Source organism: Harpia harpyja, chromosome 9 (genome assembly GCF_026419915.1).
Source record: "Harpia harpyja isolate bHarHar1 chromosome 9, bHarHar1 primary haplotype, whole genome shotgun sequence".
Lineage (NCBI taxonomy): Eukaryota > Metazoa > Chordata > Aves > Accipitriformes > Accipitridae > Harpia > Harpia harpyja.
In genome coordinates this window covers 12,490,121-12,508,821 of record NC_068948.1, presented here as the reverse complement: position 1 = coordinate 12,508,821, position 18,701 = coordinate 12,490,121, and the positions used below count along the sequence as shown (strand labels likewise).

Sequence of the window (18,701 nt, the reverse complement as noted above, 5' to 3'; positions counted from 1 at the left end):
CGGCATGATGATTTTATAGTCTTGACCTATTATTTTAAACTGTATTATTTATGGTTAAGCTAATTTCAGTTTAAATGGTAATACACATACTAAAATTGATTCAGTACAGAATTTCGTGGTCATTATGCTACATCTCAGAGGCTATTTAAGCACATAAAGATAGGGACCATGCATCAAATCACTTAAAGAGTGAAATAATTCTTTATAATTTAATATTACATATTATGTTATTGCTATTAATAAAAGGGAAGGTCAGGGTTATCTATGACAAGACAAAAGGTATCGAAAGGCACGAAGGCCAAAAGACAGTGGGTGGAACGAGGAAGATTGCCAGCAGTATAACATCAGTGAAAGGTGTTCCTTTTCCTACGTTCAACATTTCTTCTGCTCTCTCTGCCATTACTAGCATAGATTTTTATGTCATTTTCATTCACGTATGTGCTTTCACTCTTTCTAGACTGATCATTTTTGTCCAGGATAATTTATTTTAGAAACACAACAGGTTTCATATACCACAGGTATCATATTGTACGTGTACAATAAACAGGCATCTTAGTCTTTATAGCACACATAATTGTTAAATACAGAAGTCTTGGCAAATATTGTTGTGACAAATAGTTATATTTGTTTTCTTTCCTGCATTATGCATATGGAACTTTAGAAAAATCTAACATCAGAAATGAACTTTCTGCACTCACCGGCTCAGCACAGTCTGCAGGGGTACAGTTCCTTTCATTCCTTATGTGCGTCATTGCACCATTCTGAAGTAGCAAGTCTACCAGGGCTTCATTCTTTCCTATCACGGCCTCGTGCAGTGCTGTATTTCCTTTGGCATTAGAAATGTTAACAGAAGCTCCATGCTAGACGGCAAGATAAAATTGAGTTATAAAGACAGAGTAGCATGAAATGGAGATAGCATATTACTATTCTGTTTTTCTCTCCTTTTCAATGTATAAATGAGAACAATGCCACAGAAGCCTTGTAGCTGTATACGAATGCAGAAAGCATATGCTAGCAATCACCAGTTCAACAATAAGCCACCTGATCATATTATTTCCTCCTCTCTCATAGCCATAATTTCATGGATCAGCTAATTTCATTTTTTTCATTTATCTACTACATATTCCAAGTTCAAAAGATATTAAAAAAAAAAAAGAAGAAATCACAAAAAACACAAAAAACACAAAAAACCTTATGCGATAGAATCATAAGCAAGAAAACCTAACACCTGCCACAAAAAAGTTCCATAAAAACAGCTAGCTGTATAATAGGAAAGTAATATTTATCTAATAAAAAACCATGACGGGAAGGAATTGAAAGGAGTGAGATAACAAATACTTTTATTTTTTCCCTGAGTAGTTTTGACAGAGAAATGTGTAACCAAAAATACTGATTCTGAATAGTGGATAAGCACAGATACCACGTAAGAAATACCATTCTGAACATGCTGTTTTCAGTGATCTTACCTGTAACAACAAGGCAGTAGTCTCATACTGACCATTCAAGCACGCATAAATTAAAGGAGTATTTCCATATATATCCTTTTTATTTTGTTTAGCACTGTAATCCATCAGACACTTTACCACCTATTGAAAGAAGTAACAACTTTTTAATTTAAGGTACCAGCTAATCGATCATGCAGTGAAAGCCCCCTTCCTTTTTTTTTTTTTTTTAACATTTTTTTGAAATCTGGAATGAAAAAGAGAAGAAAGTAAAAAAGATGGAGAAAACAAGTCTCATCTTTGCCAGATGATAACCACAAGCATCTCTTCCTACCATACTAATTTTCATGTTTTACCACACGCTTTTAAAAAAAAAAGCTTAAGCAACTGAAAGAAAGGCCAGAAAATAAAACTTGAGGTATGTGAAAAACATACATAATCAATAACTTAACAAAACACCAAAAGCAAACCACCACAGCAACAGTATCCTTTCGCCCTTTCTGAACTCATCAGAATACTTGGAAGGAGTTCTTTATGTTGTAAATACCTCATGAACTAACCTTCATTAACCTACAAGTTTGAGTTGTATTCTTGTTTTCTTCTTGCGTCCCTAGTGCTTTGTCTCCCCATCACCTTCAAAATTCTCTCAATTTTCTTTTTCCTCTTGCAGTCCTCAGCTCCTTATTCTTAAAACCCTGGTATTCCACTTTTCTGCATATTCCCATTTGCCTGTGTGCACCTGCTTTTTCATGATCGTTATTTTTCCCTCCTCTCATTTACTCTCCCTCCTGTATGAGTATCCTCCCCTCACTAGCTCATGCTTCTCCTTCACTGCTTATGCTTCCCTGACTTGAAGTCAGGGATGAGGTTATCTGCTACCTTCAGAGCTCCACTTGGCTCACAATCTACTTAAATGAGTTGAAGATACAGTAAATATTTAATACTGTGGCTTTTGAAGATACTAAGTCCATTGCATCAACAGATGTACACGTAACCTCCTTGAACAGAAGGTACAGAGAGAAAATACATAGGAAGATTCAGCTGCACAAGGTATTTTTAAAGCGTTTGATGTATCACAGTAGCTATTTGCAGCACTTTCATTAAACCATTATTTCAGGTCACTTAGAAAGAAAAGGTGCCTATACTGAAACTGTTTCAGTTGAAAGATCCCCTTTCCATCTGGATATTTTAGACATTGACAGAAAAAACAGAATCACCAAACTAATTTTCACTGTTACTGGTTTAGTCTTGTTGATAATTTATTGGTAATTTCAAAAAACAGCTTTTTGTTGGTGATTAAGTGTTAAATACCTTGCATTTATGAAAAGGCTCGGTTACCTGGAAGTGACCTTTCTGGCAGGCTAGATGAAGAGGAACTGCATGTTTTGCATTCTTCGCACTGATACTGGCCCCATGTTTCAACAAGAGACAGACAAGTTCAGAGTGTCCATGCAGTGCAGCCATATGCAATGGCGTAAAACCATCTTGGTTTGAAACATTTACTCCAAGTCCATTAGCAGAGATCCTTGCAAATTTCTGTTGAGGAAAATACACAACAAAATGGTATAATTAATCATGCTACTTTCTGTTGACCAAAAAGCAGCCAAATACCTGCTAAGTATATACAAAACAGGTAGATGGACATTACAAGAATTTCTGCTACAGAGCCTAATTTGAGACCTTCAGGAAGAGAGTTAGTAAACCAGAGCAGCTTGGTAGTATTTTTCAACAGAACAATGAGTTTTATTTTTCTCTCTTTTCTTCCAACATGATAGCTTCATATAGAGAAATTCCAGGCAAAGTACTCATGATATTAAGAAAGCACATGATATTGAAGCAGCACAGGTTGAGACGAAGTAAAACTTAGTTTTTATATAGCTGTTAGGATGCTCATACATAGAGAGTAAGTGTTAATATTATGAGTTACTTTCATTTATACAGACATTTACGCTCTTTGAGACAGACACTACACACCTATTTTACTGCTACATGAAGCTCGAGGTAATAAGGATAAAATCTAAAACTAATTTAATTCATGTGGAAGTAGCACTGGCCCAGAAAACAGACTTCCATGGGGAGTCAAGATAAGGAAACTACCTGGAAGACAACTTACACACCAGTACAGAACATCCTTTTTTACTCCTCTCGCAAACTGTGTAGGGCATTTACAGTGCTAGACAATCTTTCATTCTGCCTATCCTCAGTGTGCTTTTAAATGTGTGCCTACCTAATACAGTGGTTAAGATTAGTTAACAAGCTCTTTCTACTTTTCAATCAGTAGGCAAGTGAATTCCACAGCAAATGCCACTCCTTCCCCTGTTGCCAGTAAAATGAACTTTTATCATCTCAGGCTCTGGCATCTTTAGCACATGATCTCTGTACTGAGGGTACATGGACACGTTACTAAACAATAAAGCACAGTGTGAATGTGAAGCATTTAAAGACAACTAGCATACTTTTATAGCCTGCACAAAACAAACATAAGGTAGCAGTGAGGAATTTAGAAGAAGTTAAGCCGTCTCACATTTTCTTAGTTAAGTGATATGGATACTGTTACCTCAAAGTAGTCAATACACTGAAAATTTATACTTTGGTTTATTCTGCAATGACTTATCCAGTTATGTATACTTTCAGACATAGCAACACATTTTCTTCCTGAAAGGAAAGTAATTGGTTTTCTATTTCCAAGAAGCTGGGATCATTCCTTATTTAAATTTAAAAAAAAAGAATTATAAAGCCTGATTTTCCTCTACAGTCCATGATAAATATGGGGAAAGGAAGTCTTTGCAACTGTATTTAATCTCTGAAGAGGTTTTAGATATAGCTTGTATGAAAGATGTCATGCAATTAAAAAAAGACTTTATCAGCATTACATTATAAGATTAACAGGTATTCCTTGCTAAACTGATTACTAACAGGTAAGTAGATACTCTGTGACAGTTAGCAATGTAAACTATAAAAGAGAACCAGGAGAAACTGAGGCTTAGAAAAAGATTTTTCCCATTTATTCCAAGTTGTCCAAACCTTAATGACAGCAGTCCACATATTCTAAAAACATACTGCAAAGTTTCTCCTCTCCATTAGATATTGAGCAAGTCTTTGAACATTGCTACTGTATCCAAAATTTTCTACAGTTCAATTAAAAAGAGAGCAATTTCATTACATCAGATGAACTCTGTTAAGATCTGTACATATTTAATTGCTTTTTAGACAGAGATACAGAGGTGTTGGACAATATGAATGCTACTTCCCTAGAGCTAAAAGTTACATTACAAGAATATAAATTATTCTTTTCACAGAATGAATATTCCAACCTTTTGTGCTGGCCCACATTTTGGGCACTGGCATAATGGATGGCAGAATTCTGGTTTTGATGTACTGGCTGTATCATCCTCATCTTCTAAGTCTTCTTCCATCCATTCCAAGAGGTAACGTACCTGGCATAAAAAGCAAGTCTTCCTTTACAGAGTCTAAAGGTTTCATGTCCCAATAAATTTGCATAAATTTCACAAACATACACTTGTGAATATCTCAGGGAGACTATACAGCTACCTCCTAGCATCAGCTGCCCACAGGCCAAATTAAAAAAATCAAATGTTATTGTTGACAAAGGAGCTAGAAAGTTCACCAAATACAGCAGTGAAGTAAATTACAAATTACTTCCTGCTGCCTAATCAAGACTTCAGCATTCACCTAGTCTCAAACCCTCCAAATCCCTTTAGCTCAGATGATTTGTGCCAGCTCATGTCAATACGAATTTTGTTTCACCTTTTGCTTTAACAAACATAAGAAGTGACAAGGATGACGACACTTAACTGATGCCCAAAACTTTGCAGGGACACTGACTTTTCTTAGGTCTGTCACTTCCCAGGAGCTTGACAGTTTCACTTTTTCCTCAATGTACAATGCCTCATTTTTGAGGAAGAGAGAAGCCCTTCAATGAAGATAGTCTTAAGACTCAGAGCATTCACGTGCGATTTGCAAACAGTGATGCTTACTGCATGTTAATTTTACATTAAATTTTACGCAACAAAAAAAAAGCTGTTTAGAGAAATATATTTTTATCTTGAAATTCATTAATCCACTGTAAACTAAAGACATCTTAGAATTCACAGTGACTGTACTAAGTCTCCATTATTACACCATCTGGCAATGTTAAGCCTGACATCTATCTGGTGTACCAATCTGAGTTTGTATTATGCTCAATGAGACAAGTCTTTCAGAAACTCAAGACAGAACTGGGAATTAAATTGGTCACATAAGACAAGGGACAATACATTAATAGTCACCTTTTTCTAAGTGCATTAAAAGGGCTAACATCACAGCACTCAAAAACCAAGACAGAAGGAAGATCAGGACGCTTGTGCGTGGAGGCTAGATCTCTCAGAGCTCCAGCAGATCTTCTGGGACATTCTCACACACAACAAGTTACAGGATTACATAGTGGGTATGAAGCTGTAATACGTGTCATCTTGTGAAGGGTTTTCCTTTTACTCTTTTTTTTTAGCAGCTTTTAAGAGAGCTGTCAAAAGATTGTCTTGTCACCGTGAAGAAAGATTAGTCCTTTGCCTCCCACTGAACAGTGGCATGGAGCAAAATTGAGCAACCACTTTCTGCTGAAACCAAGATAGAAGCATCTTTGCTGGATTTGGGTCAGGTTTGATGCCACAGAACTGGATCAATCCAACAGCTATACAGATGCTAGTCAAGAAGAGAATGGGGAGAAAGGAATTTCCTACAGGTTCCTCCCACTGTGTTTACTCTCACGCTTGTCAGCAAGTTCTGCTTCTTACCATTAAGGGAGCTCTGGGAAACCAAACTCACATTAATAATTTATCCAATTAAACAGATGCAGCTAGAATAAATCCTAGGACAACTAGTGAGGGCCATATACCTGATTCTGAATGATAACATAATTGAGACAGCAGAGGGATGTTTTTCACAGAGAATATTACTTTCCCTCCAAATTCCACGTTGCGCTCTGGAGTAAAAAGAAATCTTCTCTCAAGCTTGTCTGTTTACAGAAGGCCTGATCAGTGAAGGTTTACTATTTGCTGTATTTGTACATGTCTAAAATAAATATTACTGTCCCTTCACTTTCCCGTTTCCCTGCAGACTGACCAAGACACTCACAACTGACACTTTCTCCTTCTTCTATCACAACTCAATAGTGCTGCTCTCATTATCCAAATAGGCAGCTCGCAACATACCAATACCAATGTCTCACCAAAAATCTGAACATGCTACTCCCATGCATACCTCTTTATAATTACAGTGGAATAGCCTCGGGTTTTTTGGTTTAAAGGTTTTTTGGTCAAAAGGTTAAATGTACTTTTAAGCAGACACACACTGAAGCATCTCAGGAAATTGTCCATAATCTCCCTTTGCCAGTTAACTTGTCATCTAAAACCTTGTTTACATCGCAGAGTAACACACGTCCTGTAATATTTAGCAGAGCATTCCAGGGGCACTGTACGCTGTATGCCAGACTTTTAGCTGCTCCACAAGATTTATTTTATACAAGAGATTTGGGTTTTTTGTGGTGGATTTACACATATCCATTCCACCAGAAGAGTCAAGACTAGGCGGGTGGAAGGAACTTCAGAAGAGTGCCTAATCCAGTATTCTACACTGAGACAAAGTCAATTCTTCGTTAATAGCATTGACCGACGTTTGACCAATCTCTTCTCAAATATTTAACAGAAGAGGTTCTGTAACATCCCAGGTCTGTTCTACTGTTATCCCACTCCAATAATAAAAGGGGTTTTTTTTATTTGCTTGGTTTTTTAAATCTAAGTATCTTTGTTGAAAGCTGAATGGTTCATCCACCACTAAGGAGCTGTGGCGTACACCTGACCACCAAATTCAATCACAAAGAATGAAAGACCAAAAATTGATGTTAAGCAGTATTGACTACTTCCACGCCATACTTTAGTGACTTTGAACAAAGCCTTTATATGGCTCTAAGCAATATACAATGGACTAAGACAACCGTTAACAGTCTCCACCAATAATGGAGCTATAATAATTTTCTACCAATTCAGCAAACAACAAACACATAAAAAGTACAGTTTGAGAACCTCCTCCAAAAAATGCTGCTGCATAACTCTAAAACGTATTTTGGGAATAAAGCTTAATCCTTTCTATACAGATATACCCTCCATACTGTCTCAAAATATCTCTTTCTCACTACAGACAAAGAAAATTTACCATAGTAGGCTAAGTTTTTTTTCAAAATGTGGAATCAGTTGCCATTGAGTCAGCTAATTAAAGTAACTGTCATTGATTAACATCATTATCTCCAATCTAAAGCATACTTGCTTTTGAAGTTTGCAGATGCTTTGATGGCGACAAAGGTTGTTTTCTGGCTTCCTGAACAATCACAGTGTAATACTATTTTATTTTTTTAGATCTTCCAGTTTCATAGCATTTTTTTTTTTAATGCCTTCTCTTGCAAAGCTCAATTGGCTGTCACAGCGGAAATCTACAACAGCACTAATGACCCTACTGCTGCTTCTGTTCCTATGGAGACAGACCTCAGTCTGTCAGAACAAGATAAAGAGTTTTTAAATAACTATGTTTTTTCAATAGATATGCAAACTGTAACCTTTGCCATCCAATTGCACAATTCTGTTTATAATGAACAGTTTTACATGAACTTGAGCGATGTGGAAAGTAAAGCCACAAAAAATCATAGAATCATAGAATCATTTCGGTTGGAAAAGACCTTCAAGATCATCAAGTCCAACCATTAACCATGCCCCCTAAACCATGCCCTGGAGTACCCTGTCCACTCGCTTTTTGAATACCTCGAGGGATGGTGAATCAACCACTTCCCTGGGCAGCCCATTCCAATGTTTGACAACCCTCTCAGTAAAAAACTTTTTCCTAATATCTAACCTAAATCTTCCTTGCCTCAACTTGAGGCCATTTCCTCTTGTCCTATCTCCAGCCACCTGACAGAAGAGACCAACACCCACCTCACTACAACCCCCTTTCAGGTAGTTGTAGAGAGCGATAAGGTCTCCCCTCAGCCTCCTCTTTTCTAGACTGAACAACCCCAGCTCCCTCAGCCGCTCCTCATAAGACTTGTGCTCAAGGCCCCTCACCAACTTGGTTGCCCTTCTCTGGACACGCTCCAGCACCTCAATGTCTTTCTTGTCGTGAGGGGCCCAAAACCGAACACAGTACTCGAGGTGCGGCCTCACCAGTGCCGAGTACAGGGGAACGATCACCTCCCTGCTCCTGCTGGCCACACTATTTCTGATACAGGCCAGGATGCCGTTGGCCTTCTTGGCCACCTGGGCACACTGCTGGCTCATATTCAGCCGGCTGTCAACCAGCACCCCCAGGTCTTTCTCTGCCGGGCAGCTTTCCAGCCACTCTTCCCCAAGCCTGTAGCGCTGCATGGGGTTGCTGTGACTCAAGTGCAGGACCCGGCACTTGGCCGTGTTAAACTTCATACAATTGGCCTCAGCCCATCGATCCAGCCTGTCCAGATCTCTCTGTAGAGCCTCCCTACCCTCAAGCAGATCGACCCTGCCTCCCAACTTGCTGTCGTCTGCAAACTTGCTGAGGGTGCACTCAATCCCCTCATCCAAATCATCAATAAAGATATTAAACAGAACAGGGCCCAACACCGAGCCCTGGGGAACACCACTCGTGGCCCGCCACCAACTGGATTTCACCCCATTCACCACTACCCTCTGGGCTGGGCCATCCAGCCAGTTTTTCACCCAATGAATAGTGCACTTATCCAGGCCACAAGACGCCAGCTTCTCAAGGAGTATAAGGTGATTCTGTCATATGAATGCACAGATTAGGTTTCTACATGCTTTTCATTGCTGATATCTGTTGAGCAGTGCTAGATACTAATTTTCCAGCAAATTATAGCACTACATTTAATTTTCTTTAAATTTTTTTCATGATGCAGTTCAGATTTTCACAAAGTCTGTGAAAAGTTAATTGTAATACATTCATGTTTACTACTTGCCAGGAAGATGGTAAATATCACCACTGTATGCATTGCTGCTTCTTGAAATGACTTAAGGGCTGACCTGGAAATAATTACTAAGATTAAGTTACATTGTAAACTAGGATAATGATATTTACTTAACAACTGAACAGTTCTTTCCTCTATCAGTTGATAAATTAATTTGTTTCTATCATCTAACTGGAATAAACCATGACAGAATCAATATTAACATGGTATGTATTTTATGATGCAGATTATCTATTTTATTATGACTGTGTGATGCTTCATTAGCATCTGTAACTCCTGGTACATATCACCTAAACAAATTTTTCAGAACATGCATCCAGCAGAGAAACCCTGCATTCTCACATGGGTTCATGATTTTGTTCTGTGAACTACAAAATAATTTAGAAATGTACAGCCTTATACATCTTTCCAAAGACAAAACTTCTGAAGATTTCTGTGTCATCTTCAATTTTTCAGTAGAATAACATTGGAAGTACCTTATTGTTCAAATTTTCAGGAATAAAGGGCAATAGTAACTAAAAACTATGTCAAAACAGGTGGTAAGTATCACAATTTACAGAACATCAACTCTGAAACTGGTATGATTATAGCCATCAGCTATCCATTTGAAGTGAAATCCAAACTACAGGGAATGCCCCTGAGCTAAATTCTCTGTACTGACTGGAGTCACCTAAATTTCCTCTCTGTATGAAACATTAATAAAAAGGTATCACAACAAACAAAAAAAGAGCTCATTTTTCATTTATAGTACCTATGCACGATTTTTACATGCAGTAAACACACAATAAAGAGTAGACAATATTCAAAGCATTAGAGAACCTGACAATTTAGGAAGTTGTGGATTTAAACACACTGTATTACTGGAACGCTTCTTAAGTCAAAAAACTGCAAACTGTTAATCCCACCATTCGATTTCCAGAACTGGTGTACAGCATTGCCACTCCAGCACATGCATCAACTTACATACGAGAAAAGATACAATGCACTTCTGTGACATAGGCACGAGCAACTGGGAATAATAACACTTTCTATTGGCTTTGCTGTCAAAAATCAGGTTTACCTGAAAACTCATCTATTTTGCTTTTTTTGTTTTGTTTTGTGCTGACTGCATATCCAGTCCAATATTGTGACATAAGTATATGTATCTTTTTACAGCTCTTCAGTGCATCATGCCCCCATCTAAGAACAGCATTTGACAGTGCAGCTCGAGCACCTGCAAGCAAATGAATTGCTCTTTCCCGCAATATTTCTTTTCAACATGCCTGCCCTGAATGTTGTTCTTCCCAAGTTCTTTGCATCTCCTAGAGGTGACTATGCATACATTTTTAAATGACAGGCCTTCACAAAGGAATTATTCAATTTAAAGTAACTTCTTTAGTGCAAGAGGTCATGGAAATGTCAAAATAATGGGCTTTAAAGCACTGTAGGTAAAATAATTTGGGGACACGGAGTGAATATTCTTTGCAGAAAATGAGCTGAATTTGATTAATTGTTGCTGAAGGAAGGTATTACCCAAAGCATTCCTCACTTGATATTATTTACAAATAACTTCCTCAATTTCAATGAGGTAAATTGGAATTCAATAATATTCAACAGCCACGCGAAGACTCACCATTTCCAGATCTCCATCAGCAACTGCTCTTAGGAGTTTTTCCACCTATGTATTAAGAAAACAAATTTATTTGCTTCGTTAGTATTGGTATTAAGCTGTACACAGAAAATCCTGTGTCCTTTGTTAACCTCCTAAGCTCATGTGGTAGGATTACTGCTAGCCCATTTCATATTTATTGATAAAGTTTTAAAGGAAAAACCTTCTTCTTTATGAAATACAAAAGCTGTGCAAGGCCTGTGGCCATTTGATGATCTCTGACTTGATTAAAGATAAACAGTACTTACCTAAATAGAGAACATGTAGTCCACACATAAGCAAAGCCATGTAAGCTGATATACTTTATCATGCTGCTCAGCAGCAGCTGGCCATGCATTTCTATTGTGAACCTAACAGTAAAAATCCCTACTCAAGACAAATTTCTACCCTGATAAACACTAGTACTGTTTGGACTCTTGCTGAGCTACTATATGCTACCAGAAGCACAAAGGATGGCAGGTTTTATTTTGCTATTTGAGGAACAACAGTTTAAGATGAAAAAGATGCTTTCCAATTGTTCACATCTGCAGATTACTGGTTTATTCCTATGTTAAAAACCAAACACTTACAAATATAACTTGATTGTAAGTATGAAATTTGTTTTCTTACTTAAAATCCAAGAAGATGTAAATATCAAAGGGTATGCATTAGCAAAAGCCAGGTCTCTTCAACTCAGAGAGTTATTCCAGGGGACCAGCATTAGACCAGTTAAGTATGTGTATGCTCAGGCAAGCTGATGCCTGAGCATGACTGTTTGGTGTAGGTATTCTCCTGTTTATGAGCTCTGCAGGGGGGAAAGAGGCAAGCGGGGGGAAGAAGAGATGGAAGGTGCTCTGCAGTGCATTGATGCCATCCCCCTGATGCCTCCGATTGCTTGTAAAAGCAGGAGAATGAGATGTACTTGTCTCCCCACTTCTCCTCTGATTCTCTACTCACACATGGAGTTGAGACCTAACCTGATAGAAAAGGGCAGGGAGAGTCCATTAGTACTATCAATAGGCAACTTGACTGGCCTCTGCAGATTGTTGAAGATAATAAGCTTTGTGAAAGTCCGTTTCAGCATTATAGCAAATTATTCTAGCACTGTGCTACAATCACCAAAGATGCTGCTGTGTAAACAAAGTTGTTTCACTATTAAGAAACATCTTCCAAGTTGAAGATGTCATGGAGTAACAGCTACAGTCACATTTCAATCTTTATCTAGAAATTACTATCTTGCTGACTCACACCAGTGTTTGGTAAAGCAAACAAGGAAGAATGAGACTAAAAGGAAGTTGTGTTTTACTGGTCTGATCTCTTTCTTCAGGGTTTTAGCAGAACAGGACACATCTACAGCTGAAAGATCAGAGGCTAGATTAAACCTCTCCATCCGTTTTTATCTCCTTTAAGGAAAGCTGCTAAGTTTTGTTTTATTTTATTACTACCTTTCTAATACAAGGTGAAGCTCCTTGAAGTCATGCACTAGGCACTCAAGGCAGGATTCCTCTTTCCTAACTTTGAATGTCTAAAAGTTAGCTGTCTAAATCTAAGCCAGTCATTTAAACTCCCTCTCTTATAACTACAGAGCAGAATGCAGTGAACGAATGATGCTCGAGTGCAACTCAGGTCAAACTAAGCACGTCTGAGATTAATTCCTCTCTGGAGGTACCAATTTCTCTCCACTGACTAAGGAAGGAAAATAGATGTCTAAAGGTAAGACAATTGTCTTTCAGACATCTGAAGTTAGGTGAGCCGAATCCCAGTCTCTACACATATACATCTAAAATGGACTATATATACTAGGGAGATCTGTGCCTCCCATAAATTTCCCCTAATCATATAGGATAATGTCACCGGAGAATGTAAAGATCTTGATGATTTTCAGGAGCCAGTCTTATCACATACAAGATGCCTAACAGTAATAGCAAGTGACCCACAAGCTCTGATAATTTCTTTCCAAAAATAACAACTTCCTTACAGTTCTAAAAACTGCCTCAGGCTCTAGCAGTGGAGAAGCATACAACATCTGTTATGCAGCTTATAGATAATTTATTAAGAGTACTTAGGGCAAAATGTCTGCCACACGCATTTCCCCATCTTCCCAGTTTGCTTTCTCACTCCTCCATGGAACAGAAGCACCTTCCTTTAAATGTAAAAATAGATGAAACAAATCTACTGCAATTCACTCACATGCTCAGTTTTTCTGTTGCTGAACAGAAACTGTGCAAGGAGTTATTAGTTTGAACAGAGGAAGTTCCAAATTTACATGGCTGGCTCTTTTACTCTCTCTTTTCTAAGCTGTAAACAAGCCACATACGAGACATACACCATGACTGGCTCATTTAAGCAAAGAGTTTAATTCAGTAGCAGTATTGATTAATAAAGATTTAACTGGAACCTCTTAATTCATGGTCTAAGCCTTCAAGTCTGGAAAACTGACCTTAACAGCTTCCCATTACTTCCAGTGGCACTGCCTTCACGGAGCTCTCTCAGGATTATGACCTTGCCTCTTTGCTTAGTAAGAATAAGAGCAGTGAGCCCATGTGAAACTTGGCAAACAGAAATGAACTAAAGCTGGATTACAGGAGAAGGTCATTAACCCCAAGAATCTAAGGTGTAAGCTTCTTGTAATCTTTTTCCCTGGTTTGAACTAGTCTTAGCTCTTGGGTGTGATAAATTTGTTCCTTTAAGGAAAAATAAATCCTTGATCTATGAGGTGAACTTTTATGTATATTAGACCTTATTTAGAGTGCTTGCCTCTGTACAAACAAGGAGGTACACTCCTACATTCAGGCTCTCATAGAGTAACTGATAATGAAGCGTGAAGTAATGTTGTCCAGTCAAACTTTACATCTTTGCATTTCTTGAACATTTTTAGAAAACAGAAACTTTGGGCAAGAGAAGAACCTTTTAATAGCAGGAAAAGGAAGAATCTGAATGTAGAGGCGATACAGAGAGACAAAAATACTCAGGATGTCAATTTGGAAAAAAAATGGAAGAGGAAGACTGGGAAAAAAATAGAGAAGCATCAGAAGGAGTGGTGATATGACAGTCTTAGGAGGGGATAAATGGAAAGTATGGATCTGAAGTCCCACATGAAAAAATTCAGAGGACAGCACTTTGGCTGGTGTGAGCAGAGCATAATCAGCAGAGGCATATGTGCAAGATATTCAGTATATAGTGTGTACTTCTTCACATGCTACAAAATTGATTTCCTATGCCGATTTTGAAAGCTTGTCTTAACATTCTAGTTTGTTAAGTTGTCAGTATGCCTGTATTAGTCTCTTTTCCCTGACAGACTTTGTAAGCCAACGATGGCATTTAATTCCTGGACAGGACAGCAAGGTCCTTGGGGCGCCGATGGCCATTATAATTTTGTAAACCTGAACAAGTTCTCAAATTGCATAGTTAACTGCAGTAAATCTAACAACTACTCCAAATATGTTTTCAATTTTTCCCAAGAAATAACCAGCAGAGCAGTTGATACCATTCAAAAATAAGTGTTTAGATACTGAGATGAGAAGCACCTGAGGATAGCAGCATATAATTTTCCAAACCAGACAGAAGGCTATTCCTGAAGAACCAGTTTAAAACAGTGTTGCAAAATATCACCTTTCTAGCTTCCTTCACTTTGCTTATTGTCAAAACTTATACCTCAGTCTTACCTCTTTATTACTATTTTTTACTTCTTCTTGCCTTATATCAGTTGATGCTGATGACAGGCTTGAGATAGATGATCCTCTGCTGAAAGTTTCTGTTGAGTGCTGAGGAGACCTAAGTGGTGACTTGAAGTTGGAAAACAAAACAAAACACCCAGAAAAAGTTACGTATCAGATTAAGCAGGTTAAACATAGGCAAAAAAAGTTTAGCAACTTGCATTGGTTGTTACCTCAGAAGCACTCTGTCCTCTCTCAAACGTTAGATAGTTTAATTCCATCAATGACAAAATCTGCATAAAAATATTAATAGAGAACTAATGTAACTTCACTTAAAGAAGATTGTACTGACTGAAACACAAATTAGCCGACAACCTAATATTAGTAACAGATTATGACTGAGCAGATTAGAAGTACCCATTTACAAGTTTATGTTCTATACCACAGACTGTATTCGTGCTATTAGATTTAAAATGTGACCTTTCTTCCTTAAAGTGAAACATACATTTTCACTTTGATAGTACCAGACCACAAAATCCTATTAGCAGGTAAGCATCTACATCTCCATGGAATTGCATCAGAAAGAAATCAGGCTAGAAGATAAAGAGGAATACCTTGGAATTTAATGCACACTGTAGGGAAGTCTCCTTCATCCGGTTTTGAATTTCTGGATTTGCCCCATTTTGCAAAAGCACTTCTATGATCCCTTGATAGCCCCAACGAGCAGCTATATGGAGAGGAGTATCTCCCTTTTCATTACCAATATCTAGTCTACAGGAACGCACATCATAGTAGACTAAAGCTTTGACGCACTGGAAAGAAAAGGAAAGCTATCAATAAACTATAGTATTGTCTCTCAATTCATACAATGTGTGCAATCCTAAAAAGGTTTTTTTCATTGCTGCTCATATAATCCATTGCTTAAAGGGCACGCTTTTACAGTTCAGCGTCATTAAACAAAGAGTTAAATAATTCAACTAAATTTGCACAATACTACTATCTTTAATGTGAACGCATCATAAAAACTTCTATGAACTACTGAATAAAGTCCTAATTTACAGCATTAAATAGTTAGCCTCCAAATCTTTTTTATTTACTCTTTATAACGTGGAAGTTTAGTGCAAATTTGCATCACAGTTTAATTCCATTCCATTAGAAGGTCCATTTAGTACGTTACAAAACAATTACTTACATCCTCATGACCATAAGTGCAGGCTAAATGAAGTGGAGTATTTCCATTATTGTCCTGAACATCAGTACTTGCCTTATAGTGCAATAAGAGAAGCTTACAAGGAAAAATAAAAGTAGACATTTAAGTAACTAAAAAATTAATGGACAAACAATTGTTACTCTGTAGATTCCTTTTGGTTTCTACCATGATGAAGCACTTCATGAGAAACTAGCTACGTCTCTCCTGTTTCAGACACTACTCTCTTGGCATTACAGGACTGGTTTTGCTCTACCCTAAGAATCAAATAAAAGCTGCTTCTTACATATTCAGAGTTGTCATTGAAAAAATGAATCATCTACTGCAGCAAACATTGCAATACATATACTATATGATAATTTATCCTGTATTTTAAGAGCCTATGTAAGTGAAGACACAGCTTAATTTCAACAATGCTAATTAAAGAATCTCACATATATAAAATTCAAGTACACAATAATTAATGTAGTTACACAGTCTACCCAACCACAACGTGAAGTCATTTAATTCACTCCAATGACTGCAATGGTTCTTCTGTCTTAATCAAGAGCAGAGATGTTAACAGGTTCTCTATTTGTACTACCTACTAGAGATTTGTATTAATAAAACGGATGAATTATCAGGCATGCATAGCTGTCAATTGCTTGGTTATTACAAATGGGTGAAAACCTTGCAGTATAGGAAAAAATAAAATATCATGCAAACTACAGTGATAAAAGACCCTCAATTCTGACAGCATACAGAGTTCTGGTAAAAGCTTCTCAGAAGACCTAAATGACAGTAACAGTAGAACAGCTTAATAAGAGTCATATATTTATTATTTAGTTTAAGTATTTGTTTTTATTTCTAATTAAGCCTTTTGGTGCTTACTGTAACATTTTGATATCCTTTCTGACAGGCAAGGTGAAGTGGAGTTGAACCGTGATAATCTGTAGCATTGACGATGGCTCCTTTGGCTACTAGTAAATCCACTAGTGATGTTTGCCCTTGAAAAATATGCAAACATTAAAAGAAAGAAGTAAACTTTGCACAAGAACATTGCTACTTTTCAAATTCAAACATGGACTATAAACTAAGACACCCTGCATTTCTGCATACCATGTTTCTATATACTGTATATTCACTTCCTTCCCATTTCTTTTTTTTTGTTGCAGATTACTCAACGTCAAAGCTCCATAAAAGAACCTCTAGCTAAAAGCAAGCTATGCTTGTATCTTATGAGTAAGAGAAGAAGAGAAAATAAAGCCCTGTCACACAAAGCACTCTCCCAAGCTATGCTTGTATCTTATGAGTAAGAGAAGAAGAGAAAATAAAGCCCTGTCACACAAAGCACTCTCCCATTGGGATTCAAGATAATAGTAAAAAAAGGAAATTATTTATTAAAAAAAACTCACTAAGAAAATTAATACATCTTCTAATAAATGTAAGATCAATGGCATAATGAACATTACAAGACAGGAGATGGTACAGATCTACCATGCATAGCCAGCTGCAGGAGAGAGAAAAGATTAATGTCTCAATCTGCCAGTTCTTTAAAACAAGACTGGTTTCTGATGACACATTTTTACTTTTTTCACAGGTAAAGAGCAAACTACTGTGGTAATCGCTAAGGCAAAAGTAAACAGCCAGCAAACAAACAAACAATAACTTAGCCATAAGAAACAGAGCTTAAAAGAATACACAATAACTTCAGTCTGTGCCAAGATACCAGGTTCCATAGCAAACAAGTAGAAAACAATTTAATGCAAAATACACTCTTTAATGTAAAGTTGGAAAACATGCTAACGTAAAGATAAGGAACGTAAGGAGTAGAAAACACTAGTGAAGAAAACCAATACTCACCACAAATAGCAGCTATATGAAGTGGTGTATACCCCCGGTCATCTCGGGAAAATGGAGTGATAATGGAAGGATCATTCAGTTTCCTTTAAAACACAATGGTTTAAAAGCAGCTCAGTTACCCACGCAGCAGCGGTAAGGAGGAGAGAAAGAGAAAAATTGCAAAGGCCAACAAAAACTGATTTTGGAAGTTTCTATCCTTTATCCTTTCATAAATTATTCTATACAAAGTTGTACATTTTGTTAAGAGGTGTGGTTGTGCAAGATATGTAAGTTAGGTTCAAGAGAAGAAACATTTCACACCACATTTACCAAAGGACATACAGCCTCCATCACAAAATTGGCTGGTTCCAAGGCATTCAATACTCTCCTAGTATTTCTTCTGCTTTTTCAAACCACACGAACGTACGCTCTCTACTACATCCTGAGGTGTTACCAACTTCCTCTATAACCAAAAGCAGCATACTTTCTAAAGTGAATCTTAGATGAAGACTTTTACATAGCTTTTTGTGTATTTGTGGAGATGAAAAGGGCTTACCCAGAAACTAGCTTCTCACATTTGTCACAGTAACAGAGTGGATGACACATTTTCTGTACAGTGTCTTTATCACTGTCACCTTGACTTAGTAATCGCTCCACTTCCTCCTGATTACCTGAAGCAATATGCTACCAAAAGCCAAGAGAAGAAAGAGAATGAGGACCCAATATAAAAAGCCTCCTTTTAAGGGAAAAAAAAAACCAAAACAAAACAACCACACAAAAAATAGAGTAATTTACTGAAGCACAAAACAAAAGGAACCAATTATAAAAGACATGTATTCAAGCATTAGAAAGCAGAAATGAACAATGTCACAGCACAAAACCCCCTAATGGGCAATCAGTATTAAAAAGAATCTGTTCTTGGCTTACTTCATTTTCTATAAAAAAT

General features: G+C 37.3%; 1 protein-coding gene across 14 annotated transcripts in view; it reads right to left on the bottom strand.

Annotated features, from left to right (window-relative positions):
- The window catches only part of ANKRD27 (ankyrin repeat domain 27), a 50,504-nt gene that overhangs the window by 6,588 nt on the left and 25,215 nt on the right, over nt 1-18,701 (bottom strand). For 12 of the 14 annotated variants that reach the window (XR_008236679.1, XR_008236680.1, XR_008236678.1 and 9 more), the window contains 12 exons: nt 18,312-18,439; nt 17,777-17,859; nt 16,805-16,920; nt 15,920-16,012; nt 15,342-15,539; nt 14,961-15,020; nt 14,737-14,856; nt 11,057-11,101; nt 4,757-4,879; nt 2,781-2,978; nt 1,467-1,586; nt 699-860 (listed from right to left, as the gene is read on the bottom strand). Coding sequence is in view for 11 of the 14 variants with exons in the window: in XM_052797218.1 (XP_052653178.1) it covers nt 699-860; nt 1,467-1,586; nt 2,781-2,978; nt 4,757-4,879; nt 11,057-11,101; nt 14,737-14,856; nt 14,961-15,020; nt 15,342-15,539; nt 15,920-16,012; nt 16,805-16,920; nt 17,777-17,859; nt 18,312-18,439 (1,446 nt within the window). In the remaining 3 variants the exon portion in view is untranslated. The remainder of the gene's footprint in view (nt 1-698; nt 861-1,466; nt 1,587-2,780; nt 2,979-4,756; nt 4,880-11,056; nt 11,102-14,736; nt 14,857-14,960; nt 15,021-15,341; nt 15,540-15,919; nt 16,013-16,804; nt 16,921-17,776; nt 17,860-18,311; nt 18,440-18,701) is intronic. The other 2 variants (XM_052797222.1, XM_052797220.1) reach the window with 2 other exon arrangements.